General features: G+C 40.1%; 1 protein-coding gene across 3 annotated transcripts; it reads right to left on the bottom strand.

Annotated features, from left to right (window-relative positions):
* Positions 1-78: 78 nt before the first annotated feature.
* On the bottom strand, positions 79-22,972 carry LOC141776705 (glutamate decarboxylase 1). Of its 3 annotated transcripts, XM_074650460.1 has the most exons (17): positions 22,689-22,843; positions 21,664-21,781; positions 17,732-17,788; positions 15,315-15,452; positions 13,732-13,974; positions 12,507-12,597; positions 8,375-8,487; positions 7,215-7,330; positions 6,766-6,845; positions 6,568-6,622; positions 5,736-5,852; positions 5,574-5,638; positions 5,042-5,120; positions 3,887-4,036; positions 3,671-3,778; positions 2,856-2,945; positions 79-2,088 (listed from the first exon to the last, which is right to left on the bottom strand). In XM_074650460.1, exons 2-17 carry the CDS (start codon positions 21,737-21,739, stop codon positions 1,915-1,917), a joined length of 1,752 nt encoding a protein of 583 aa, XP_074506561.1. In that variant the 5' UTR covers positions 21,740-21,781; positions 22,689-22,843; the 3' UTR covers positions 79-1,914. The 3 variants fall into 3 exon arrangements, with proteins under 3 accessions (XP_074506561.1, XP_074506562.1, XP_074506563.1); XM_074650461.1 differs by lacking the exon at positions 17,732-17,788 and having other exon boundaries at positions 22,689-22,972; XM_074650462.1 differs by lacking the exons at positions 17,732-17,788; positions 21,664-21,781; positions 22,689-22,843 and adding an exon at positions 17,529-17,562.
* Positions 22,973-24,351: the final 1,379 nt, after the last annotated feature.

Here is a 24,351-nt window from a genome sequence, read left to right as displayed (position 1 = left end):
TTTGTGTGTGTGTGTGTGTGTGTGTGTGGGTGTGTGTGTGTGTGTGTGTGTGTGTGTGTTTCAATAAGTCAGACTCACTTTTCCCTTTAATAAACTTTATTAAAGATCTTTTTTCCGAGATGGTATGATTCGGTTAAAGTGCCTCCTGGGAAACGTTCCCTTACAGCTGGCTTAATCCAAAAACCAGATTGGTCACATACAGGAGTCATTTGGCCACAGACAGCACATAGATTACCTTAAATATGATTTATGCAATATTGTGCCATTCACATAATGGTCCCTAGATACCGTAAATACTTTGTTAACATAAGTCTTATAATATAATACTGCCATAGTACACGTCCATTTACAATGGAAGAAAGAAAGGTGAACATTGTGCAAAGACACAAACAGGAACTCTTTATACAAGATATCCCATTGAGTTCCCGTTAACACTGAGAATACAGGTAATATGTATTACAATTAATATATACTATATTACAGTAAATGCATTAGGATTCAGACGGATACAACAACACTTTCTTCCCAGTCTCAAGAGGAGAGTACATTCTCACATCCTTGTGCTATTCTCTAAAATAAAAGACCGGCACGACTGCCAGAGGGTTATATAGACTTCATTCTTAATCTCATCAGAAGGCCAGTCAGTCGTCTCAAAAACATTCGGTCAAAAAGACTCACAATCACAGAAAGAAACACACTATAGAAATTGCATCGCAGTCGAGGGGTCAATAATAATACTATAAGTAAGGTCACATTATACAAACACCTATAATAATCTATAAGAAGTTCTATATGAAGGACGATGGATTGCTCTGTTCCCGATTCGCTTTCTTTGGCTGACGAAAAATCACTATAAATAAACTTTACTCAAGTTCCCGTGATTACATTTACAAATGTATTACCATGTAATACACATAAAGATACATTTACAATAAAATACCTGAATCTGCAAACAGTGGAAATGCAATAAATATCTGTTCTTATATCATCAAATATTCATCTTTTAAACAATGTTATAAACACATATCACGTGATTGCATGAAACAAGACAACGAGCCAGCGTTTTTTTTTACAAGTTAAAAGTTGTCGCAGACTTCGGGATAGCTGTGGACGTTTTTAAATCTTAAACTTCTACAAGGGAAAATATTGCAGACTGTAGATCAGTTGCTGGAGGTTTTCTAAAAATCCTTCTCAGCTTAACACGCATGGTGTGCACATTAGGTAATAATAAGCTTATTTTTTAACACAGTGCTAGCTTAAAATACACGACAGGATACACTCAGTGTGCCACATGCACACCTGCACACACATTCACACACACACACACACACTGGTTCAGGGGACACTGGTTTAGGTTGGTGCAGATTAAATAGCCTATATGTACAGCTGAAAGCACCATGATTCAATTTTGCGTAGCAAATGTATGATACAGCAGAATAATTCTATGATAGTTTGTTATATTTTCATCTGTGCTTTTCTCCCTTTCAGTGTTTGACCACACACACACACTCACACACACACAGCAAGACAAACTACATTGGACGAGAAACTAGATTAAACACACACACATTACAAGATTCCACAGCACACACACGTTAGAGCATGTTTGTCGTACCTGGAGCTTTCAGATACTTACAGTAGTGCTTATATTTATATTATCTAGAGGAGGAACTATGAGGGACGAGCGAGTAAGACACTCAAAGTCTCTCTCATTGCTTCTCTACGGTTGGAGAAACAGTCAGAATGCTTCAGACAGAGATAGACTGGATAGAAAGAACCTAAAACAACGTCCTATCATTATTCTGTCTGCAGCACTGTGAATGTTTCGCCTCATCGGCGTTGGAAATACAACAGATAGATAGAAGACTGCAGGTTCGTCCTCCGGCCACCAGAGCAGCGGTGACCTGAGGGGGTCTACAGGTCTTGACCGAGCCTCTCGATCTCATCGATGAGGAAGTCGAGGTCGGACTGGGTGGCCGCCAGGTTGGAAACGACCATACGGAAGAAGTTGACGTTTTTGCCCTGAGGCTGGTAGCCCACCATGGTGGTCCCTGACTCCATCATCAAGGCCTTGATCTTTGGTGCTACCTGGTGGAGTAAAAAAGAGAAGAAAAAAATAGATTATTAGATAGTTTTATTAAGAGTTTCTAATAGGAGTTTGCTGTCAGAGTTGCCAAGTCCGCTTATTATAAGCGACTTTGGGCTTGTTTTCCTGATAAGTTGCTTACGATTATTGGTAGTCAGTTGGTTTTACATTTGGAAAATGTAAAGTTACAAACTCAAAATGAAATACAAAAATGAAATAAAATGTTCAACTTTTTTAAGGTTAGTTTAGTTTTAGTTTAAGTTACACGCTAAAAGTGGATGCAATGTTCAAGTTCTTTAAATTTTGAATGCAAATATAATATAATGGATGCAAAAATGCAATGCAAAATAAATTCATACATATATATATATGAAGGGATCAAATGGCCGCCTCTCTCTCTCATATTGTGGTAGGTAAGGTCGCTTGTTTTAGGCATTTTTGGGTCTACAGAAACAAGCCCAAAAGAAGCACTTCTGGGCTTGCTTCTGTAGACCTGGTCGCTTGTTTCTCTCACGAGATCTGGCAACATTGTCTGCTATATCATTGGTTGTATGAATAAAAAAGAAGGGTAAACATGAAAGCTGATACGTTGAAGTATCTGAAATTGATGCTTTTACTTTTTATTTTATTTCTATTTTTTTATTTAACTGGGACAATACATCTATTGCGCCAGATATGGCTAAAAGCTAATTTCCATCTGAAGCCCATGCGTGCAGCGCAGACAACTAGTGATGAAATAAAAACTAACAGTCATTGACAGATGTCTTACCCTGTGGAGTTTTTCTCGCCGCTCCTCACCGTCAGGCATGCCTCTCAGGCTGGGTGGGATGTACCAGAAGCAAACATTGGTGTGCTGCGGCTGCAGACAGAAATAAACACAGTTAAAGGGACAGTGTGTAGGATGTGGTGCCATCTAGTGGTGTGGTTGCAGGTTGCAACCAACTGAGTACCCCTCCACTCACTCCTCCCTTTTCCAAGACTGCGTTAGCGTGAGCTTCCAAGTGCAAAACCGTGGTGACGCCGTTCGCCTCGCTCAGAGATTATGGTCATCCTTACCATATTAACATTACTTTAGGAGCAACGGAAGTCAGTCGGCGGCTGGCGGTACCACAGTTTTGCACTCTGCGGGTCACATTTCCACAGTTTCACAAGTGTGTCGGAGAACTATGGTGGCCTTCAGGCAATGTAAAAACTTGGACTCCATGAAGAGGACCCGCTCCCTATGTAGATATGAAGGGCTCATTCTAAGCTAACGAAAATACCACCGTTTTTAGAAAAAATAGTTATGAATATTATATTTAATTTCTGCTATTAGATCCCCCTAAATGCTACACACTGGACCTTTAACACACAAACACACCTCAAGAACTTTTTTTCATTTACACCAAACAAAAAAAAAAAAGAAGAAACATAGGTAGAGGAAAGAGAGCAAGAGGAATACTGTGATAGAGAAGAGGTAAAATTATAAAGTATTAAAATAATATTAATTACAGCTTATTAAACTAATACTGAACTGAAAACTGAACACTGAATTGTCCTAAGTGATAAATAACCATGACAGAATAGAAAATTAGAGAAGCTCACCACTCCATCAAACACCATCTGATATCCCTCCCTGTTCTTGATCTTGTTGTACAGGTACTGAGACAGGTCCAAACACTTGTCAATGTGCTGCTCAAACCCGATGGTTCCCTGCAGGGTAAAAACAAACAAGTCTGTCAGGCACTAATTATAACAATAAAGCTACAGCACCTGCTACACCACTACAATTCCTATCGGCGTGAAGACATTTTTATTCACCTTGGCCTTCCACATGAGCCAGAACTTAAAGATGTCGACATGTCGGCCACACTGGATCGCCATGTCCCCCGTGTCGTAGGTGACGTCGTACTGTTTGTCTGGTTGGAACAGGTAGCCGGCACACATGGAGTTACAGCCTGCCAGGACTCCCTACAGACACACATAAAGCACACACACACATTGTTAACCTTGTGCCCACGGTATGTTAGTAGGACTTTCACAGAGTGCTAGTACTACAAAAGGTTACATTAATATGACCATGTAATATATATAGGGCTGTCAAAGTTAACGGGATAATACAGCATTAGCACAAATTTGTTTTCACGTCACTCATTTCTTTAACGCATTAACAGAACTTACAATAATTAGGTTGTAGCTGTCTCAGTTTTAAAGCTGGAGTGAACGAAGGAGGCTAAATAACGCTCCAAACTCACAATAAATTTTGGCGATGTCAAACTGGCATGGCCATTTTCAAAGGGGTCCCTTGACCTCTGACCTTTAGATATGTGAATGTAAATGGGTTCTATGGGTACCCACGAGTCTCCCCTTTACAGACATGTCCACTTTATGATAATCACATGCAGTTTGGGGCAAGTCATAGTCAAGTCAGCACACTGACACATTGACAGCTGTTGTTGCCTGTTGGGCTGCAGTTTGCCATGTTATGATTTGAGCATATTTCTTTATGCTAAATGTAGTACCTGTGAGGGTTTCTGGACAATAATTATCCTCGTTTTGTGTTGTTAATTGATTTCCAATAATAAATATATACATAAATTTGCATAAAGCAGCATATTTGTCCACTCCCATGTTGATAAGAGTGTTAAATACTTGACAAATCTCTTTTTAAGGTAGAGATAAAAAAAATATTTGTGATTAATTGCGATTAACTACGGACAATCATGAGATTAATCGCGGTTAAATATTTTAATCGATTGACAGCCCTAAATAGATAGTATGTATTGTGATCATTTTCAAAGAGAATGACTCGTCATAACAATAATCAAGGTACAAAGCACAGAACACAAATAAAACCTTCAAAATACAGTGTTTAAACTGGTTAAAAAACTTCTGGAAATGTTTCAATTGTGTGTGTGTGTGCGTGTGTGTGTGTGTGTGTGTGTGTGTGTGTGTGTGTGTGTGTGTTTACTGTACCTTCTCTCTGACCAGGATTGCAGAGCACTGCAGAGGCACGCCCATCATCTTGTGAGGGTTCCATGTGACAGAGTTGGCTCTGCAAAATTTAATACATGTCTTTATTAATGTACTGAGGTGGTTTCACTGAAAATGTTCTTTAATGGGCTTATTGATAACATTTTTATGTAGACAAATAATACAAAAAAAGAGAGAGCTTTTAGAAAGGTACCAAAGATGTTACCTAAAACTAGATAGCTATTGTAATGGAAATTGTTTTATTTGGGAGTTTTGGACTCATTTGACTGCTGTGTTTGCTTCACTGGTTGTGGACGTCAGATAACCACGAAAGATTCATCACCTGACATGTCTGTCTAAGTCTCACTCCACTCGACCATAAAATATGCAGGTCGTGCAACGAACTGGCAACCACTTGTTGTGAAGTGAATGCAACAGAACGGAGGAGGGAGAGTGTGACATCTAGTGGCTGAATGTTATCAGTAGTACCTTTGAATAGCAATGCAGAGCAACCCATCCGTTCCCATGTACTTACCTCTCGACTCCATTAAGCTTATGGCGATGCTTCCTGGACATCAGTAGTCCACCGCCCCACGCACCCTGAGGAGACAGCGCTTTTATAGAAGGGTACGCAGGCAAAGACATTTACCGTTATCCAAATACTACTGCAACTGCTCCTCCGGTGTCAGCTACTCACATCAACATGGAGCCACAGGTTGTACTTCTCACAGATGTCGGCGATCTCATTGATGGGGTCAAATGCGCCGTACACTGTCGAACCTGCTGTGGCGTTCACAAACAGTGGCACGTAACCCTGTGGAATAAAAAACACATGGTAATTAGAGGGTTAACCTTCTGAGACCCCCGACTTTACTGTCTTTCAGAGGCTGTAGCAGGCTCAGTTTTAAAGGGTACCGGTATCAAGATGCTTCCAACCATGTCACGCTAGCTTGTCGGGAAGGAGGCTAAATAACGCCTCGAAGTTGGGCAAAATTTTGGCGAGGAAAAACTGCCATGGCCATTTTCACAGGGGTCCCTTGACCTATGACCTCAAGATATGTGAATGAAAATGGGCTCCATGGGAACCCACGAGTCTCCCCTTTACAGACACTTTATGATAATCCCCTAAAAATACACGTCTTGCAGAAATCTCCAAATGTCAAAAGTTTTTGATACCAAATCATAGCATGGCTTTTTCTATGGTGTTCCTCAAGGTCATGGTGTCTTAATGTGGTATTTTGGAGGATTTTTTTAATCATTTTTATTAATTCTCGAGTGGTAAAAAAAGGTTAAATTTAGCACCAAATCTGTTTAACAAATGATAACAGCTGCATCTCAAATTAATCTTAATGAATTCAGCTTTCGGATGATGTACACCACTTCTATGTGACATCTACTGTTGGCCTGCTATCTCCCCCTAAAGACCCCCCCCACCTCCCTAAAAAAGAGTCTACTGTAGGGTTCAAAAGCGGGAACAAGTAAAGAGAGATAGAAACTAAAAGAAAGAAAAAGGAATAAAAAACACTGACCTTCTGTTTAGCATCAAGGATCTTGGCTTCCAGATCTGCAGGAATGACTCTCCCCCTGAAAGAGCGTCATATTATCATCACATACAACATGTAATACAAGAATCATGGAGCAGTCTCCTCTTTTACAGGCTCACACACAAAAGTACTTTACACATTTACTGTATTAATTGTGGCTTTAAAGTGAAACGAATCCCCCACCTCTCGTCCGTGCTCAGCAGGATCACGTTCTCGGTGCCGAAACCCAGAGCAGCTCCAGCTTTCTTTATGGAGTAGTGGCTCTGTGGGGACACATTCATCTTCCATTGAAATAATAGATCCATGAAATAATAATGTGGAGATCTTTGTGAGGCAATTGCTACTTGAGCTTTGGCTTGCTTTCTGTCATGTTGTCAGCCGTGCGATGCTTTGTAGACAAAAGCAGATGTGATAAAAAGCAAAAGGAATCCATAAAACTAGCCATTGCCTGGATTCAAATAGACCTACTGATTATTACCAGACTTCTTCAATGACCTCAATCTGCAGCCAATGAAGCATAGCGCCCGCTTTATTAGGATACCTAAAATGGAGTGTGTGTGTGTGTGTGTGTGTGTGTGTTACTGTGCATGTGTGTGTGTGTGTGTGTGTGTGTGTGTGTGTGTGTCTCGTACGTGTTCAGACGTGAAGAGGACGAGGCGAGGAGCAGCAGACATGCCCTTGGTCTTGACCTCTGGGAAGTACTTGTAGCGTGCGATCATCACGCTGTACATGTTGGAGATAGCGCCCCCTGTTGAGGAGAGACGGACACACGTCAGCACCTTGGACAGCAGCTTGGAGATGTTATTACAAAAATCGGTAACACTTCATTTTACAGGTCTGCAAATTTCATGGTAATTAGGTGATCATTTATATTATATAATTTAATAATAAAAGGGGTTTATTTCACAATGATGACTCGGACGCTGTACATTATCCCGCTTATTACACGGCTACTTACTTAAAGGGACTGTATGTAACTTTTTACACGTATAAATTGGTTTTCAAATGAGGGAACAGCTTGTAACCTAACCTAAAAAATTAAACCTTTTAGATGCATTAACGCAATCGATCTTTCAGAGGTTGTAGCGGGCTCAGTTTTAAAGCTAGAGTGAAGATACTGCAATCATACGACACTACAAAACCCAAGGAATCAATTGGTACCAACTGTCGTACTAGCTTGTCGGGAAATAACGCTCCAAACTTGCGCAAAATTTTGGCGAGAAAAAATTGGCATGGCCATTTTCAAAGGGGTCCCTTGACCTCTGACCTCAAGATATGTGAATGAAAATGCGTTCTATGGGTACCCACGAGTCTCCCCTTTACAGACATGCCTACTTTATGATAATCACATGCAGTTTGGGGCAAGTCGTAGTCAAGTCAGCACACTGACACACTGACAGTTGTTGTTGCCTGTTGGACTGCAGTTTGCCATGATTTGAGCATATTTTTTAAGTTAAATGCAGTATCTTTGAGGGTTTCTGGACAATATTTGTTATTGTTTTGTGTTGTTAATTGGTTTCCAATATTATATATATTCATACATTTGTACAAAGCAAGCATATTTGCCCACTCCCATGTTGATAAGAGTATTAAATACTTGACAAATCTCCCTTTAAGATACATTTTGAACAGATAAAAAATGTGCGATTAATCACGATTAATCGAGATTAATCATTGACAATCATGCAATTAATCACAATTAAATATTATAATTGATTGACAGCCCTGGTATCAATATTTTCTTTCACCTCTACACAATAACACACGTTCAATGTGTTATTCATAGACCGACCTGGTGAAAAGAGTCCATCTCCCTCTCCGCCGGGCCAACCAATCATCTCTCTCATTTTCTTCAGAGTCAGCTGCTCCATCAACACAAACACCGGAGCGATCTCGTAGGTGAACCTGTCAATCATAATCACATAATGTATGAATATACATATAGCACGTCATTCAACATCACTGTAACGGTGGAGGCATTAACATCTGCTTTGTGAGTGAGAAGAATAAAAAGAAGATTCTTATGCACGCACACTTTTAGATAAGAGAAAGCCTAAACACACACACACTCATTGGTTTTTCATTAGCGTTACTATAATTCTATCCACAGAGCACAAACTGGAGCTTGAGTTGACTGGGCTAATTAAAAAAGTGTCTGATAGGAGTCGGCCGGCAAACATTCATATTCAAAGGCTTTTCTAAAATCACTCAGTGGTTTAATTAAAGCTCCACAAAGCTCTGATGGCTATCTGTCAATCCTGCCAATCTCAGCTGCGAGTCTGAATGAGGCTGATTTGATGGCTGAGAGGACGTGTAGGTGTTTATACGTGTGTGTGTGAGAAAGAAAGAGCGTCGGGGAGAGTGTTTTGAAGAGATAACACAGCCTCTGTTGACCCTAAAAATTCAGCAAATGAGGAAGACACCATGATTGTTAATTTCATTCTTTCATTAAGAGAAAGAAAAAAGATTAAATGACCAAAAAAATATGTGTTTCTGATCTGTCTGTCTGTCAGCTAACAAATGATTAAAAATGACTTGTAGCTCCGTGGATAAAGAGCAACACTCTCCTGGAGTAATCCACCTCCTACAGTGAGGCCTGAGCTTTTCCTCTCTTTGCTAACTGATGGGCCATCTCACCGCCTCCCACACACACTCACACCCTTAGGACTGATCCCTGTTTACCCTGCTTTTAATGAGGCCAGTTACACAACACTCCTACACCACCCCCCGTCAGCCACCATCAACCACTACCACCATCACCATCTAAAACAACAACAATATGTCCTCTCTCCTCTTCGATTCCTGTCTGTTTTGTTCACAAGTATGTATCTAAACGAGGACTCGAAGCGATTTCGTAGCTTGGTTAGAGACGAGGAGGGATAAAGGGAAAGCTGTAGGGAAACAATGCAACGCGAGGAAACTGTGACAGAGGACAACAAAGGAAGAGGAGGGGATGATAGAGAAGCAGAGCAGAAAAGAAACGAGGCAAAGAGAGAATAGGAGAGAGAAGAGAGTGGATGCTGTGGGTCGAGGATAGATGGAAATTGAATTTAAAAACAGGAGGATGGAAAAAATAGAGAAGAAAAAGCTATTTTTCTTGTGTAATTATTCCCGGTGAGGGCTCAGCCTCGGGATGGGGTTGATTGGAACATTAGCTTCAGGTCAATACTCCAGATAAGATTGTGACTGCTGGGCTTCGGCTATATGAACAGCGACAGCAATGGAAAAAAATCACAAAGAAGACTTATTTTGCGGCCTCTCGCTGGCCTAATTTCAGAAATATATGGTGTTCTTTGATATATTGGAATTATGCTTCATATAAGGAACAAAAAAATACCTAATGCACTATTTATTCTTTCTTAAAATGTATCCACAGCATAAAAAGAGACAAAAACCAGAGCACCTTTTTAAAATTCTCCTTCTCTCTGTGAGTCATTTCACGCTGTAATGACAATAATGGCGATCATTATCACAATCAGAGCCAATCATTGGTCTTTTCAGGGTGAAAATTACCCCTCAGTCACCTGCCTGTCTCCAGGGACAGCCCCTAAATGCCCTTATTATCGTCATCAAGGGCACTCGATGCGTGCGAGTCTGCGTTTGAATGTGTGTGTGTGTGTCTCTATGTGACTAACCCCTCTGACCCCCAACCACGCTCTCCTCTCAGCCCCTCAAAGGAGCACTGAGTCAGTCTGTACCCGCGGGGACAATAGAGCCGGAATGAGCACTCCGCAGGGAGCCGCAGCAGCCAGTTTCCACAGTGTGACACGGTTTTCTGTGCAGCCGGAGAACATTGTGTGTCAGTGTGGGGCCCAGCTGGCCTATCTGCTAAGACCAGCTCACAATGAGCCTGCAGTCAATGGACTGGAAAGCCTAGCTGCTGTATCTGGGACAGCCAGAGCTGGTGTGTGTGTGTGTGTGTGTGTGTGTGTGTGTGTGTGTGTGTGTGTGTGTGTTGTTATAAAAGTGTGCCCCAGTGTGTGAATTCAATGGCCCTGTCTCTTCCAAGCAAGAGATGAGATGGGAAAGTTTTTTTTCCTAAGAGGGGGAGGGTGGTTTCCTAAGCTAATGTTTTGAGAAATGGGATAAATTAAGTGTTTCCTTTAGCGTTTGTTATCCTTACATTGATCTTTCCTGTAGCAACCAGTGTAGGAGGAAAGACCACAATAGTGAGAGGATACTGAATGCTCAATTTGCACATATGAGTGGTGTATATTGTCCTCCGCCCACTACTTATCTTGTGTGGTGTTTTTCCACTGCACAGATGCTGCTGTCTCTGCAGCGATATGTCGGTTTGTACCCTGAAACTCTGTCTTTACATCATGTCACAAAGGCAAACTCTTGCAGATTTGTTGTACTTAGATATTTAAGTGAAAATCTGTTTTTGAAGTGGGGGTATAGGCAGAATATTTTTGGCATCATTGGGCAAAAATTCCATAATAACCTTTCAGCATATTGTAATTCAAGTGTTCTGAGAGATAACTAGACTTCTGCACCTCCTCATGGCTCTGTTTTCAGGATTTAAAAAGCCAATCACAGGTCATTTCAGAGAGAGTGTGTTCCTATTGGCTGTGCTCTGGCTGGTGGGCGGTGCTTGGTATTTCCTCAACTGATCTCAACATGTCTGCCGGGTCATAAACTTTCTCATTTTACAGCTAAACAGAACACTACAAGATGTTTCTGAAGACATTTGAGGTGAGAAATAGTCATTACAGTATCAGAATATGGATTCATATTTGATCAGGCTGCCTAGGTTGATCGTTTGATCAGAGTTTGCGAGTGATTGACAGCTGCAGGCTCCAGCAGATGTCATTAGGAGCACCGGAGGACACCGGAGGACACCGGAGGACACCGGAGGACACCGGAGGACATTTCTACCCACCGCTGCTGTAAATGCTGTCAGATTTCTTGCCTTCTGTCTGTAGCTCAATAATTGTCATGCTTGTTGTTGTTTATATTTGTTTTATCTCTCATACCTAAGAGTGGGCATGAAACAATTCATCGATCAATCGATGAATTGTTAATTGTTTAACCGTCCCTAGTTGCAGCTTCTAAATTCTGAGGATTTTCCTTTGGAGACTTTCACATCAGGCCTCGGATACGAGTACACTTTCCCCCAAAGTCCAGTTCGTTTGATTAGTGTGAATGCTCTGTACCATTTTGCCAAATGATGCCAAAAACATTCTGCCTACTGAAGCTTTAATCGGCAGATTAAATGATAAAGAAAACAATTGTTAGTTGCCTCCCTGCATATGGGTGCTGTTGATTTTCTTCTCTGGTTGGCCCTTAAAGTCAGTCTTAATACTGAAAATAAATAAGCAACAAAATATATTTTGTAGATTTCCAAAGTGTATGGGGCTGTGGTTTCTTAATTTTGAGGAATTCATGTCTAGTCCAGTGAGGAATTTATTCATCCCTCTGCTGTATTCAATACTCTGATACTGTACAGTAGTATTAGTGCAATGTTCTTTATCCTACTCCAGCGGTCATAACAGAGAGTTATAGCTTATTTACAGCATGTATATGTGTGTGTGAGTCTGATGTTGATGTGGTTCATGCCCTCTATCAGACTGGGCCACCATGTAACTGTGACCTGAGATCAATATGCAATCTAACCACCCCTGGGGGCCGGGCTGCCTCCGATATACAGTACAGCACAGTGGCAGCCTGCCATCTGTCAATACACATTCTCAACAGGACAAACCAAACACTTTATATAACTGCCCTCGGAGGCCGTTGGGACTGATCGTGCAGCGAGCTGAGGGCTGAGAACAAAATAAGTACGTCCACCGTGACATTATTTGATAATGACCGGGGGCTATATCCAGTGGCCTACAAACTGTCCCGTCATGGCATATTAGAGGTGTTTCCCCATATAGATAATAACTGTGTCATGCACAAACATGCAAGCAAAGCAAACTTACATGTTGGTGTTAGCAGTGGAGGTGAGCCACTCTCCGGCCAGACCGATGATGTCCAGACCAGAAGACAGCTGGTTGAAGAATCGTGGGTGACCTAAATGTGAAAAATATAACTATCTTAATGGCTTTCCTATTAGCAGGGCTTCACTGCCTTTATGAGGGGATCATGCTTGATATGAAGAGAAAGCAATAAGAAAGACTGATATATCTGCCTTGTCCGGAGTACATTAGCTTTATGAAGACATATAATGACTTCAGTGTCCTGCAGGCTAAAGCTGCTGGCCTATTGTGAAAATAAACAAATAAAAATGATAGAAACATAAAGAAACAGTTCAATGTTCACAGTCATACAGCCGTGAAACCGAAGGGATCTGACACAGCACTGTTCAGTGTACATAATTATATTGGTAACAAGGCTATATGACAGCCATTTAGACTGTAAGGTGCTTGAACACACAGTCACCATCAAAAGGCTCGGAGCCTAAATGCAGTCATGGATATAAGCAGCGTGTGGAGGTGCTGATGTAACAGGGAAGTTACTTCTGAATAAAAATGTGAAATATGAATCTAATGACAATGCTGCTTTACAGCGAGAGAGGATGATGCTTTTATATTTCAGCACCACGGACAGCTCCTCCAGTGGGACTTCACAAGCCCACACCATGTCTCCCAATGAAAAGTGGTGTTGAGTTGTAGACACAGTAGACCCGGTGTGATATATAAAACCCAAGGGACAGTTTGAGCGTTGTCGTTTTTAACAGCTTGAAACAGCCCGTGTTGAGATCCCCTCAGGCGACACTTGCTTTAATAAGTCGAGGGGAAAGAAAAGGAGGATGTCAACTGAATCACCAGAGGGACAATAAATAAGGCATGTCATCGTAATAGGCTGTTACACTATCTGGCAAACAGCTCCCTCTCTAATGGTTTGTGTTGAATTCACTAATTTACATGAAATGATAAAATGAACACATGTTTGTTTTTTTTTAATCATCATATATTATAGGAAATATTATTGGAGATACCATCAGAGAGGATACAGTTACTGTAAAATTCTAATATTAGGCTGTATTATAATGACTATATCTTGGTCTGCAACTGACAGAGAAGGTTAATTGCTTTTCATCTCCTTTTGCTATTTAAAATAACATTCGCCACCATATGAATTATTCAACCCCCCTTTTTCCCCTCTATACAGCTCTATAGTACAGCTCAACCTTGAATGGCCTACCTGTCCGGACGCCGTATTTGAGCGTGTCCCTGCAGTCCACCAGGATCTGCTCCAGGGATTCGGGCTGGTCGGACAGCTCCAGGTTGAAGCCCTCCATGCCCTCCAGGAGCTGGTGGGGGTGGTGGAAGTCCAGCACCTTGGTGGAGCGGTCAAAGGTCTTCTTGACATAGTTGGTGAGGATGTCAACAATCTCCAACAGGAACTGTATGGTGGGCTCCTCACCATTTTTGGCTGGCAGCAAGTCTGAGAGGTGAGGAGAGAGGTGGAGAAAGTTTAGCATGGGTGATTAATTTAGCTAAACATTGGACTGGAGGCTCCCCTTTGTCAGGCTAACAGCCAGCCTCTGAGCATGTTAATCACTGCCATTTAATAGAGTAGCCTTTAGAAAGCTTTGGGCACATAGTCATTCTTTTAACCTCTTTTACCAGACGAACCCGGTGCCGGGTTCAGCTGAGCTGTGTGTTAAAACACTGACTTTAAAAACTTCATAAAATGCTGTGGTGCTCTTTTTTCTTCTTAAAGACGAGGCCTGCAAGGTGTGATTGTAATTGATTTTTCAATGGATATTAAATTGTTTTAACTATATCTATATTCTTGGTAGTTTATTGTGGTCCTTGGTATTTATATGAAGGTGTTACTAGTATTGTTTCTAATGCCCCCATATGTTGTTACAATCTGCAGATGGGGGGCAGATGTAACATTTGACTTCTAGTGTTTCAGTCAATATTGTGACTCTAACATTGTTAGTAAAAACATGTGATGACTGTTAACAAGTGCAACACAAATACAAGTTACCTAAATACAACTTGTATTGAAGTAGTTCAAGAGGTTTTTGAGTAATGACATCAAAACCATAGTGAAGAATTCAAGCGTGTGTGTATGTGTATATATGTATGTGTAGATGAATGTATGTGTGTATATGTGCATGTGTGGATATGTGTATGTGTGTATGTATGTTAGATATTTTTTCTCCTCAGTTATCTATTTATTAATTTTTCTCTCTCACTTTTTTGTTCTGCATGTACCACTTGGTGTATAAAATACAAGACAAATTATAATAATATAATTATATGTCTTATTTTTTTGTTCAAACTAATGGACCACCCTCCATTAAAGGTAGGCTAAAAAAAGAGTTTGTATGTAAAAAACAAAAACTGTCAAAATGTGACATCAAATCAATCAATTTCCAAAAAATGGTGTAGGGCTATGTGTTGCTGTTTTAATTTGCAGTAATTTGACACTACAGCCAATCCTACAGCTTCTGGTTCTTTTTCAGATTCCTCATTACTTTAGTCGTCCTCCTCTATAGAAAGTTGACTTTTATTGGGTACAATATTGTGACAAAAATATAACAAGGTAACAACTAAGAAAACAGAAGATATGTTTTTCTGGTTCTCTGAGGCCTTTAATAGTTTTATCTTGACAAAGTCACCAACAGTCCCTTTAATTAGAAGTAATTAGCCTACGATTAATGTGACCAATTAGAATACAGTTCTAAAAAAAAAAAAAAGGCATGTAGTAAATGGTAAAGATTTGAGTAAACTAGCTTTTTACGCATATGTCTACTAGGCTTGTGTTCTCACCTCTGGCGAACAGGTTGGAGAAGTCTGTCTCGGTGAGTCGGAAGCGCGCGTCTCTGTCGCTGTTGTCGCACGAGAGCAGGTTCTTCTGTCCCGCGAGCCTTCCTTTCTCCTCCAGGCTGTTGTTCTTCTGCAGGAACCCTAAGGTGTTACACGGTGGAGGGCACGAGTTATCACCAAACACCTCCATCACACACACACAAAGACGGACAAAAACAGATAGAAAAATAAAAAATAAATAAAGAAAGACTAATAATGAAGGTCCAAATATTCTGTGTTATTCAGTCTATAAATATGTGGGTGGTAAAGCAGCTTTAGGGGATAATCTATGTTGTATGAGGCTCCTGAATTCCTTCATGAGAAATGGTTTTCTGGTGGAGGCCAACGATATATACACAGGAAAGAGGGCCACCAGGGTGTGTGTGTTTGTCTGTGTGTGTGTGTGTGTGTGTGTGTGTTTGTGTGTTTTTGTGTGTGTGTGTGTGTGTGTGTGTGTGCCCGCCCCACCCTGTGACGTCACAACCACACCCCAGTGAGGAAGCACCCAGAGGCACCCAGAGTCCTCCACAGACTGCTCGGCTCAGTGGACCAGTGATGACCCATACAGCCAATAAATGCACCCCCTATAAAGAGGGTTAATGAGGGATGCACAGAGCCCTAAAGCAGGCTGAACCCTGCAAGACCTACACTATATGTTCTCAATAATAGTTCTATTATATCTGCAGGATATAATGTGGTCACGTGTGTGCGTAATTGCGCACAAAACACGTGGAAAAAGCGCAACTTAATTGAAATGTCGATTGCTGAGTCAATTATGTTATTTATAGTTGCATCTTATCAATATTTGCTTAATAAATCAGCTGTCATTTTATTAATCTGTCTTCACATCTATTCGTTTATTTTCCTTCCTATGTCAATTTAACTATGGCATCTTTTTTAAATCTTCTTTTTATTCCTTATAAATATCCTCTGTGAGTGGATGATCACAGGTATACAGCTCATAGATTAACGGTCTGATGCCCAAAGACAGATGTCTAAGGAAAATGATCATTTTTTTCTCCAATAGAACGAACAGTAACAAAGGAAATATGTGTCTTATATGGGATAACTTTTGAATTTTATCTTTAATATTGGCCATTATCTGCAGGATATAATGTGGACACGTGTGTGCGTAATTACGCACAAAACACGTGGACGTCACACATCCTTAAGCGTCAAAAATATTGTCTCTTATATTTGTTTTAATGGAAATTCCATAATACTTCGCTCATTAAATCCTAAATGACATATTCGAAATCAATATGTGAGACCATCTAACTGCTGACGCCTTCATATAGAAATATTCCCATTCAATTCCCATTCAAGTCCATTAAAATGTAATTTAGACCAAATCAAAATCTAATGGTCATTTTCTCATTCTCAGAAATATCAAACTTATTCGATCCTTTGGTCTTATTATAATTGATTTATTTCTGCCCTAACAAACAGGCCAATATTATCATATAGTTTGATTATATAGATCATATCTACATGACATTAATTTCACTTTGCACAGCTGCAAGAAAAAACATATCCATACATTTTTATTTTTGAGCCACTGAAAGAAATTCCTTCAAATGATGGAGAAATGCAACGTGCACTATTCTCCACTCTAATATATAATATATAGGCCATCAGTGAGATTGACAGCCAGCTTTATAAGAAAATGAAATTGCATTATTTGTTGCAAAGAAATATCTGAATGGGAAATGAAAATACTCCTTTTATTTATAGGTTATTATATAAGGGTTGTTCTGGGCTTGATAGCATACAGTATATTTCCAGGCCTGTCTAGAGGATGTTTCTCTTGGTGGTGAAATGTGAAAAGACATGGGGGGTTGTAGGGTGGGTGATCTGGAGCTCTCATCATCAGACCTACAGGCTAATGTCCACTGACCTTTAGAAGATGGAAACACACTGTGACAGTCAGTGGATGGCCTAACAGCCTTTATCATGGCCTATTTCAGGCCTCCAAAAGGGTTCATTTATTAAAAAAAAAAAAAGAATAACTATGACACTTTTAAAGGAATATAGGCAAAAATGCATATCAAATTCCCAATGGAATATTATGGAGACATATACATTCTTCATATTCCCAAAAAAATCTGGTTCTTCCAAAATTGCATTTTTTTCCTAAAATGTCAAAAACGTTTTGTGTGCCCAAAAAAAAAAACGTACCACAAATCTTCATCCCCATTTTTAAAAAAAAATAAGTACTATGACACGTTTAAAGGAATATATTCAGAAATACATATCACATTCCCAATGAAAGAGACATATCATACATTCTTCATATGCCCCCAAAAAATGTGGTTCTTCCAAAATTGCATTTTTTTTCTAAGATGTCAAAAACATTTTGTGTGTACCCCAAAAAAACTTACCACAAATCTTCATCCCCAGTTTCCGTGTGCATCCGTGCATCCACGCATACTCGTTAGCTAAAACAGAATGAACGTTTTGAGTTTCGGTGTGCAGGACGCGCAGACAACGTGGATGGTGCACGGATGATGGATAAATATATATAAATATGTAAAGCTGGTGGAGCACAGTGAGCACAGTGGAAAGCGTGATGCAATGCATTGGCCGGGTGTGAGACTCTGAACACTCTGGTTTGTTGTTTTTTGGGGACAATTTCATGTTTTAAAGGTCCCATATCGTGCTCATTTTCAGGTTCATACTTGTATTTTGTGTTTTTACTAGAACCTGTTTACATGCTGTAATATTAAAAAAAAAATTTTATTTCCCTCATACTGTCAGCCTGAATATTCCTGTATTTACCCTCTGTCTGAAACGCTCCGTTTTAGCGCATTTTTACGGAATTGCAACAGAATTGCGTTGCTAGGCAACAGCTTGGGTCCATGTGTACTTCCTGTCAGCTGATGACATTCACATACACTGAAACCAGGAAATAAACTGGGACACATTTAGAATGTTTACGTTTAAAATTGGGTCTAAATATTGTATATTCTTGACATCACGAATGGACAGAAATCCTGACAGCTTGTTTCAAATGCAGAGTTTCTGAATATGGGCTGTGTGGGTTTCCGTGTGGATTGAGTGTTTCGATACTTTCACAGTATTTATAAAGGACTTAAGCCTGCTTTATAATAAAGAAAAAAACATGAAAATCTCACTTTTTTATAATATGGGACCTTTAAAGCATTAAATCTGGGTAAGTTTGGTTCATCTTTGTTTGATAGAGTTTTTTTTTTATTTACCACAACACCTACTGGTCATAAGAGGATGGGTCTTATGACATTTCACACACCCAGCCAAGGGGCGGACTGGAATTAACGCCCGTGAAATGAGCTCACTGAGGAGGGCAGAGAATTAATTGAGTGAAACACAGTATGTGACTGGAGCGAGCTGGGGATGTCTGTGGCCGGAAAAAGTCCATATAGTGGGCTCGATGCAGAAACTTATATATAGTCTCATGCAGTGGTGGCCGGCCAATAGAGTCACACACAAAAAAACATTACTACTAGTACTACTACTAACAATAATAATAATAATAAAGATTATACAAATTGTCAATATTTGTGTTTTAAATATGGAATACACCCAGTAATATGTGTAATTTGATTGTAATGTGTAATTTGATTGTAATGTGATTATATTTTGTATCAATAATCAGAATCTGTAAAGTAACTAAAGTTGTCAGATAAATGTAGTGGAGTAAAAAAGTCTAATATTTCCCTCTGAGATGTAGCGGAGCAGAAAGTAGAAAATAGCAGAACATGGAAATACTCAAGTAAAGTACCTCGAAATTGTATTTAGTTACTTTCCACCACTGAGTACATTTTATACTGTTGTGTGTTTTTTTAAAAGCATTATTTACTCTTCCCTGTTGGAATAAAATAATTGTTAATTATTTAACTGCAAAGTAGTAATGTGTTTTTGATACCTTCAGTTTTTTTTTTGCATTAAATCATACCAGGATGTTTGCTGAAATTGATTGGATGTGGCACCACAGCTCCACCAAGAAACATTTCCACCAGCAGCCACTGGTCTCATGCATACACGCACACACAGAGCTACACGCACACAACCCTGACATGCGTGAGCAGAGATGGAGGAGCAGAAAGCCAGAGGGAATAAAGCGCAGCAGCAGCAGCGAGGAGGAGGAGGTGGATACACCTGATGGAAAACTTTCACAACAAAAACAAGTATTTAAATCTGCTGAAGCAATTTCATTCTGAGAGAAAGTACCGCTCGAGGTGCTGAGGCCAAGACACACACACACACACACACACACACGCACACACACACACACACACACACTACAAGCCGCCAGGCGTGAGATGGAGCGTGGAAGAGAGATAATGGTAACAGCAGCAGCAGCAGCAGCAGCAGCAGCAGTATAGTAGTATATATATACGAGCAGATCAGACAAATCAAACATCTTCCCTTTTAATGGGCTTCTCTTGGCACAAATTCACATTTTATTTTTTTTTCCAGACATGTTTATTGACACCCAAGGGGGCCACAAATAAAAGATTACCAAAAAAATATTCGATAAAGAGAAAAAAATATTAAATTGATTCCCAGGAAACTGCTTGTGCTTATTTCCTTTTTTTACATTTGGCCGAAGATAAAAAAAAAGAAGCTGTAATGATGATTTCCCCGCGTTGCTCTGCAGATGGCTGCTCAAAGTGCGCTATTATGGAGTCGATTTTGTGCATGCGACTATAAAATGATTAATTAACCCAAAGGTTAATGTAAATAGGTTCAGACACTTTAAAAAAAAATAAAAAAAAAATAGGAAAATTTGTCTCCAAGAGCAACTAATATATGCAGCCTCGAGGGCCTAAAGCATCCTGGGAAACGAGATAAGATGAATTATGACAGAAATAAATAATAAGTAATACGAATGTTTTGTTTTTTTGTGCGAAATTTGTCGAAAACATAAAAAAAAATCCCGATTAAAACCAAGACAACGAAGGTGCAATTTATAGATAAAGTCTATACACATAAATTAAAATTTAACAACCAATATATTCATAATGTATTCATAAATGTTCTTGGAAGTTATTTACAACCCACAAGTCACATTTTGTGGGTTTTTATGTAGAAAAATAAATAAGATATAAAAAAAAAAAACACAGCAAAGCTAAGGAGGAGCATCACAGTGGTCCTATAGTCTTCATCGCCTCTGCAGCTCTTCATCTGCTCACACCCGCAAGAAAATACTGGGAAATATTAAAACTATATTATATACTCGATCGGAAAAATGCGTTTTTATTCCAAAAATGTTATCAGTAAAATGCTTTTTTGGATCATTATAAATACCAATGCGCGTTATTTGTGCGTCTTTAAATGTCCACCGCTCGGTGCGCACCGCTGATCCTCCAGACAGAGACAGACAGGCAGCTGTGATGGCTCTGTTTTTAACCGGAATGATTAACGACGCAGCTCACACAGCAAATGGCCCAGACCAGACTCGCTGTTATCAGACGGAGAAGGAGGAGAGAGAGAGGCAGACAGAGAGGAGGTAGAGGTGGTGCCTTCGTGTTGGCAATAGATCCCACTGTTAAGTGTCTTTGAGCAAGGCACCGATCCGTCCCTGTCAGCTCCAGTGGGCTGATGATTCTGCAGCTTCATGCAGTATTTGTTTTAATTCTGGGACCTGATCTGCACATGTGAGGCTTGTACATTGTGATTGTAAAATCAGTGAATTAGCTTTATTGTTCTTCACTCACATGTTGTTCTGGTTTGCATTCTGTGCTTGTAGCCAGCTATAGACAGACATTTTGGGAAAAGTGTCAACAAGTCTATTATAGCCTTTTTCCCTAACAAGTGCCTTTAATTGTATTTAGTGTGACTATTCCTATGTCTGTAACCTGCTAAGTCTATTCATCTAGGCAAAAAATAATGTTGTATATCTAAAAAATACAACCTAAATAGTGCATTACAACAAATCAGTAAGATGAAAGAAAGGTGAAAAGCAGCTTTATAATGTATCTTTAAACAGTAAATTAACTGTAAAATACTGTGAAATTAATTTTTAAAAAATTTATTTTTCATTAACAGCACAAAGCTGTAAATTTCAGCGACAGTATAATAATGTTAATTTTACAGTAACATAAAGGCAACCCTGCTGCCAGTTCTTTACTGTTATTTTACTGGGAAATTCTTAACAGTGCAGTCCAGCCTGTCAGCTCCAGTGGGCTGGTTCTGTAAAGCGCGCACAGCCTGAACGCTCCGGAGAGAGAACAGCCTTAACGAGACTTTACCCTCCGGGGATCGATACCGGATCACGGTGGATGGAGGGTGTTGTTAGTGAGGATGAGGAGGGAGTGTGTGGAGGACCTACTTGTGGATGGAGGTCTTAAATTGGAGGAGTTAGGGTCCTGGTCCCCTACGGCAGCTTTCGGTTCAGACGTGGCCATCAGTCCTCTGGTATCTGATCTCCAGCTGGGAAATAACTCAAACTGCAAACAAAAAAACAATCCAAGGTTAGGAGTGGACAGGTCTGCTTATACAACATGCACCTAAAAATATATATATTTTTGAATAATCCATTTAATTGATCTGGATTTGATCAGAAAATGATCGACTGTGAGTCACCAGGAAAAGATTTATTCCCGAAGGATACAGCTGGAGACGCGCAATTTGGAGACAATTACGCACGACTCACAATAAATACGCACATCAGGATAAGTAGTCTTGGTGATAACATAATGCTCATGTGGGTACATTATTTTTTGGAGATAACCTTCTTTGCATTCAATTTGCCATTAAGGCTGTATTTGACATTAATGGCCAATATTAAAGATAAAATTCAAAAGTTATCACACATAAGACACATATTTCCTTTGTTACTGTGCGCTCTAATGGAGCAAAAATTATCATTTTCCTTAGACATCAGTCTTTGGGCATCAGACCGTTAATCTATGAGCTGTATACCTGTGATCATCCACTCACAGATGATATTTCTAAGGAATAAAAACAAGATTTAATGACATAGGCTATGAGGAAAAAAATATAAACGAATAGATGTGAAGACAGATTGATTAAAATGACAGCTGATTTATTAAGCAAATATTGATAAGATGCAACTATAAATAACCTCATTGACTCAGCAAATCGACATTTCAATTAAGTTGCGCTTTGAACAAGCGCATCCCATCCCATCATCACTCAATGTCACCATGACTGGACAACTAATGAATCCCTTCTGTCACTCATCTGGGTGCTTTCACACGACGAATTTGCATTTTATTTTGTATTTTTCCCCCCAAAATAAGTCCGATGTTTCAATCACCTGTGCGTCTGTGAAATATGAAAATCAATATATGAAGGACGCTGCTGAAATGAAAGGAGGAGGAGGCATCTTACCGGCTCACAGGTTGTCGAGTCCAAAGAAACTATAACTAGATGTTACAATTTGCCAGCCAAAGGCGCGACAAGCAACAGTCCGGAGATGGCTGAATACCAACAGAGCGCACTAATAAAATCCCATCCAGAGGCGCGCAAGTGACCCTTTCCTCCCTCAAGAATATATCTTTTTTGTATTCGTTATTTATATCTCAGGCTCTGTCTGCCCATTGGTCTCTTCACGCAAGCATGAGTCACAGCCTTGCCTCCCTCTGACGACTAATGAAGCCTCCCTGAGTGCTACTGACAGCCACCATCCACCTTAAGACGCCTAAAAAGAAAAAAGGAGTAGTGACGTATACCCATGAGTGTGTGTGTGTGTGTGTGTGTGTCTCCAGGTGTGGGTGGCTGTGGGTGTCACAGGATGGAGAAAATGTATTCTGAGTGGGTTACATAGCAATTGACCTTGGGATGACAAACACAGTTATGGGTTTTAGTCACAAACAGATCTGAATTTATATACATCTCTGTTTCAGTGGAGCTGTGATAGATCTCTGATACTACCATCCATCCATCCATGCAGCTGTAATATTCACCAACACTGCATGCATCATAATGTTTGACCTGCACCCTTTTTTTTATAACCTTGATATGGACAATAACATTGAGACATCCAAGTGCATCCAGCTTGAAAGGCGTTGACTTATTGTCATCCTCATGCCTGAGTCCTGGTCCACCGAATGGGCAGCAGAGAAAGAGAGAGAGAGACCACATGCAGCCATTATGTTCATTCAGTCATTGCAAATTACAGCGCCTTTATCAGATGGCGCTCATACTCATAGTCTTTTCACAAGTCAGCGCATAGAGACGACTCATAAAGATAAGCTCCGCCATCATGTGATAATAACTGGGAATATACTGGCTGATGGCATTCCACTAGGATGGATTAGCTGTGTGTGTGTGTGTGTGTGTGTGTGTGTGTGTGTGTGTGTGTGTGTGGAGGAGAGGATGATAACCCTTAAAGTGATGTGCAAATAGAGCAGAGTATCACAGAAAAACATGCTTGATTGTCAGCATCCTCATCCATAGAAAACCCTTCACTGGTAATGTTGAAATAAAATAAGTATGCTATTATTTGTGTTCATTTATAGCTGATTAAAAGTGTCAACGATTTCAACAACTCACTACTTCCTGTACTGAAGTGATGACCCCCCGCCCGGTTGCACTAACAGAACCAGTTTGAACTTGTCTTGCTGGCTTCGTTGAGGTCAGTTTAGCCTCATTTGAGACCATCTGTGCTCTGAACGTCTGTAACTCGGTCACACAAGTCAAGATTGCATCCAAATGTAGTGCAAATTTTAACTGGATTTCTAACGGGAAGACGTATGAATAGCACGACATTACACGGACATTTCCGTGTCATGAGGACGCGTTTTAGACTTTTACTACGACAACGTCCACAGTTAAGTGTAGGCAACAAAACCACCTAGTTAGGTTTAGGAAAAACGTCACGGTTGGGCTTAAAATAAGCGAGAAAGGTGTTCTTATTGCACACTAAATACCTCGCCCATTATTCTGGCATTCATAGCCTTTTTGTGCGAATGTGCTGGGATTTCTAGAAAATCCGCAAAAGAAACTACAAATGAATGTGCATTTCCATCCGTTAGATGAGTATTAGGAGTTG

The sequence above is a fragment of the Sebastes fasciatus genome, chromosome 11 (genome assembly GCF_043250625.1).
Source record: "Sebastes fasciatus isolate fSebFas1 chromosome 11, fSebFas1.pri, whole genome shotgun sequence".
NCBI classification, from domain to species: domain Eukaryota; kingdom Metazoa; phylum Chordata; class Actinopteri; order Perciformes; family Sebastidae; genus Sebastes; species Sebastes fasciatus.
Note: the sequence above shows the minus strand (reverse complement) of the source record. Positions and strands in the feature narration are given on the sequence as shown.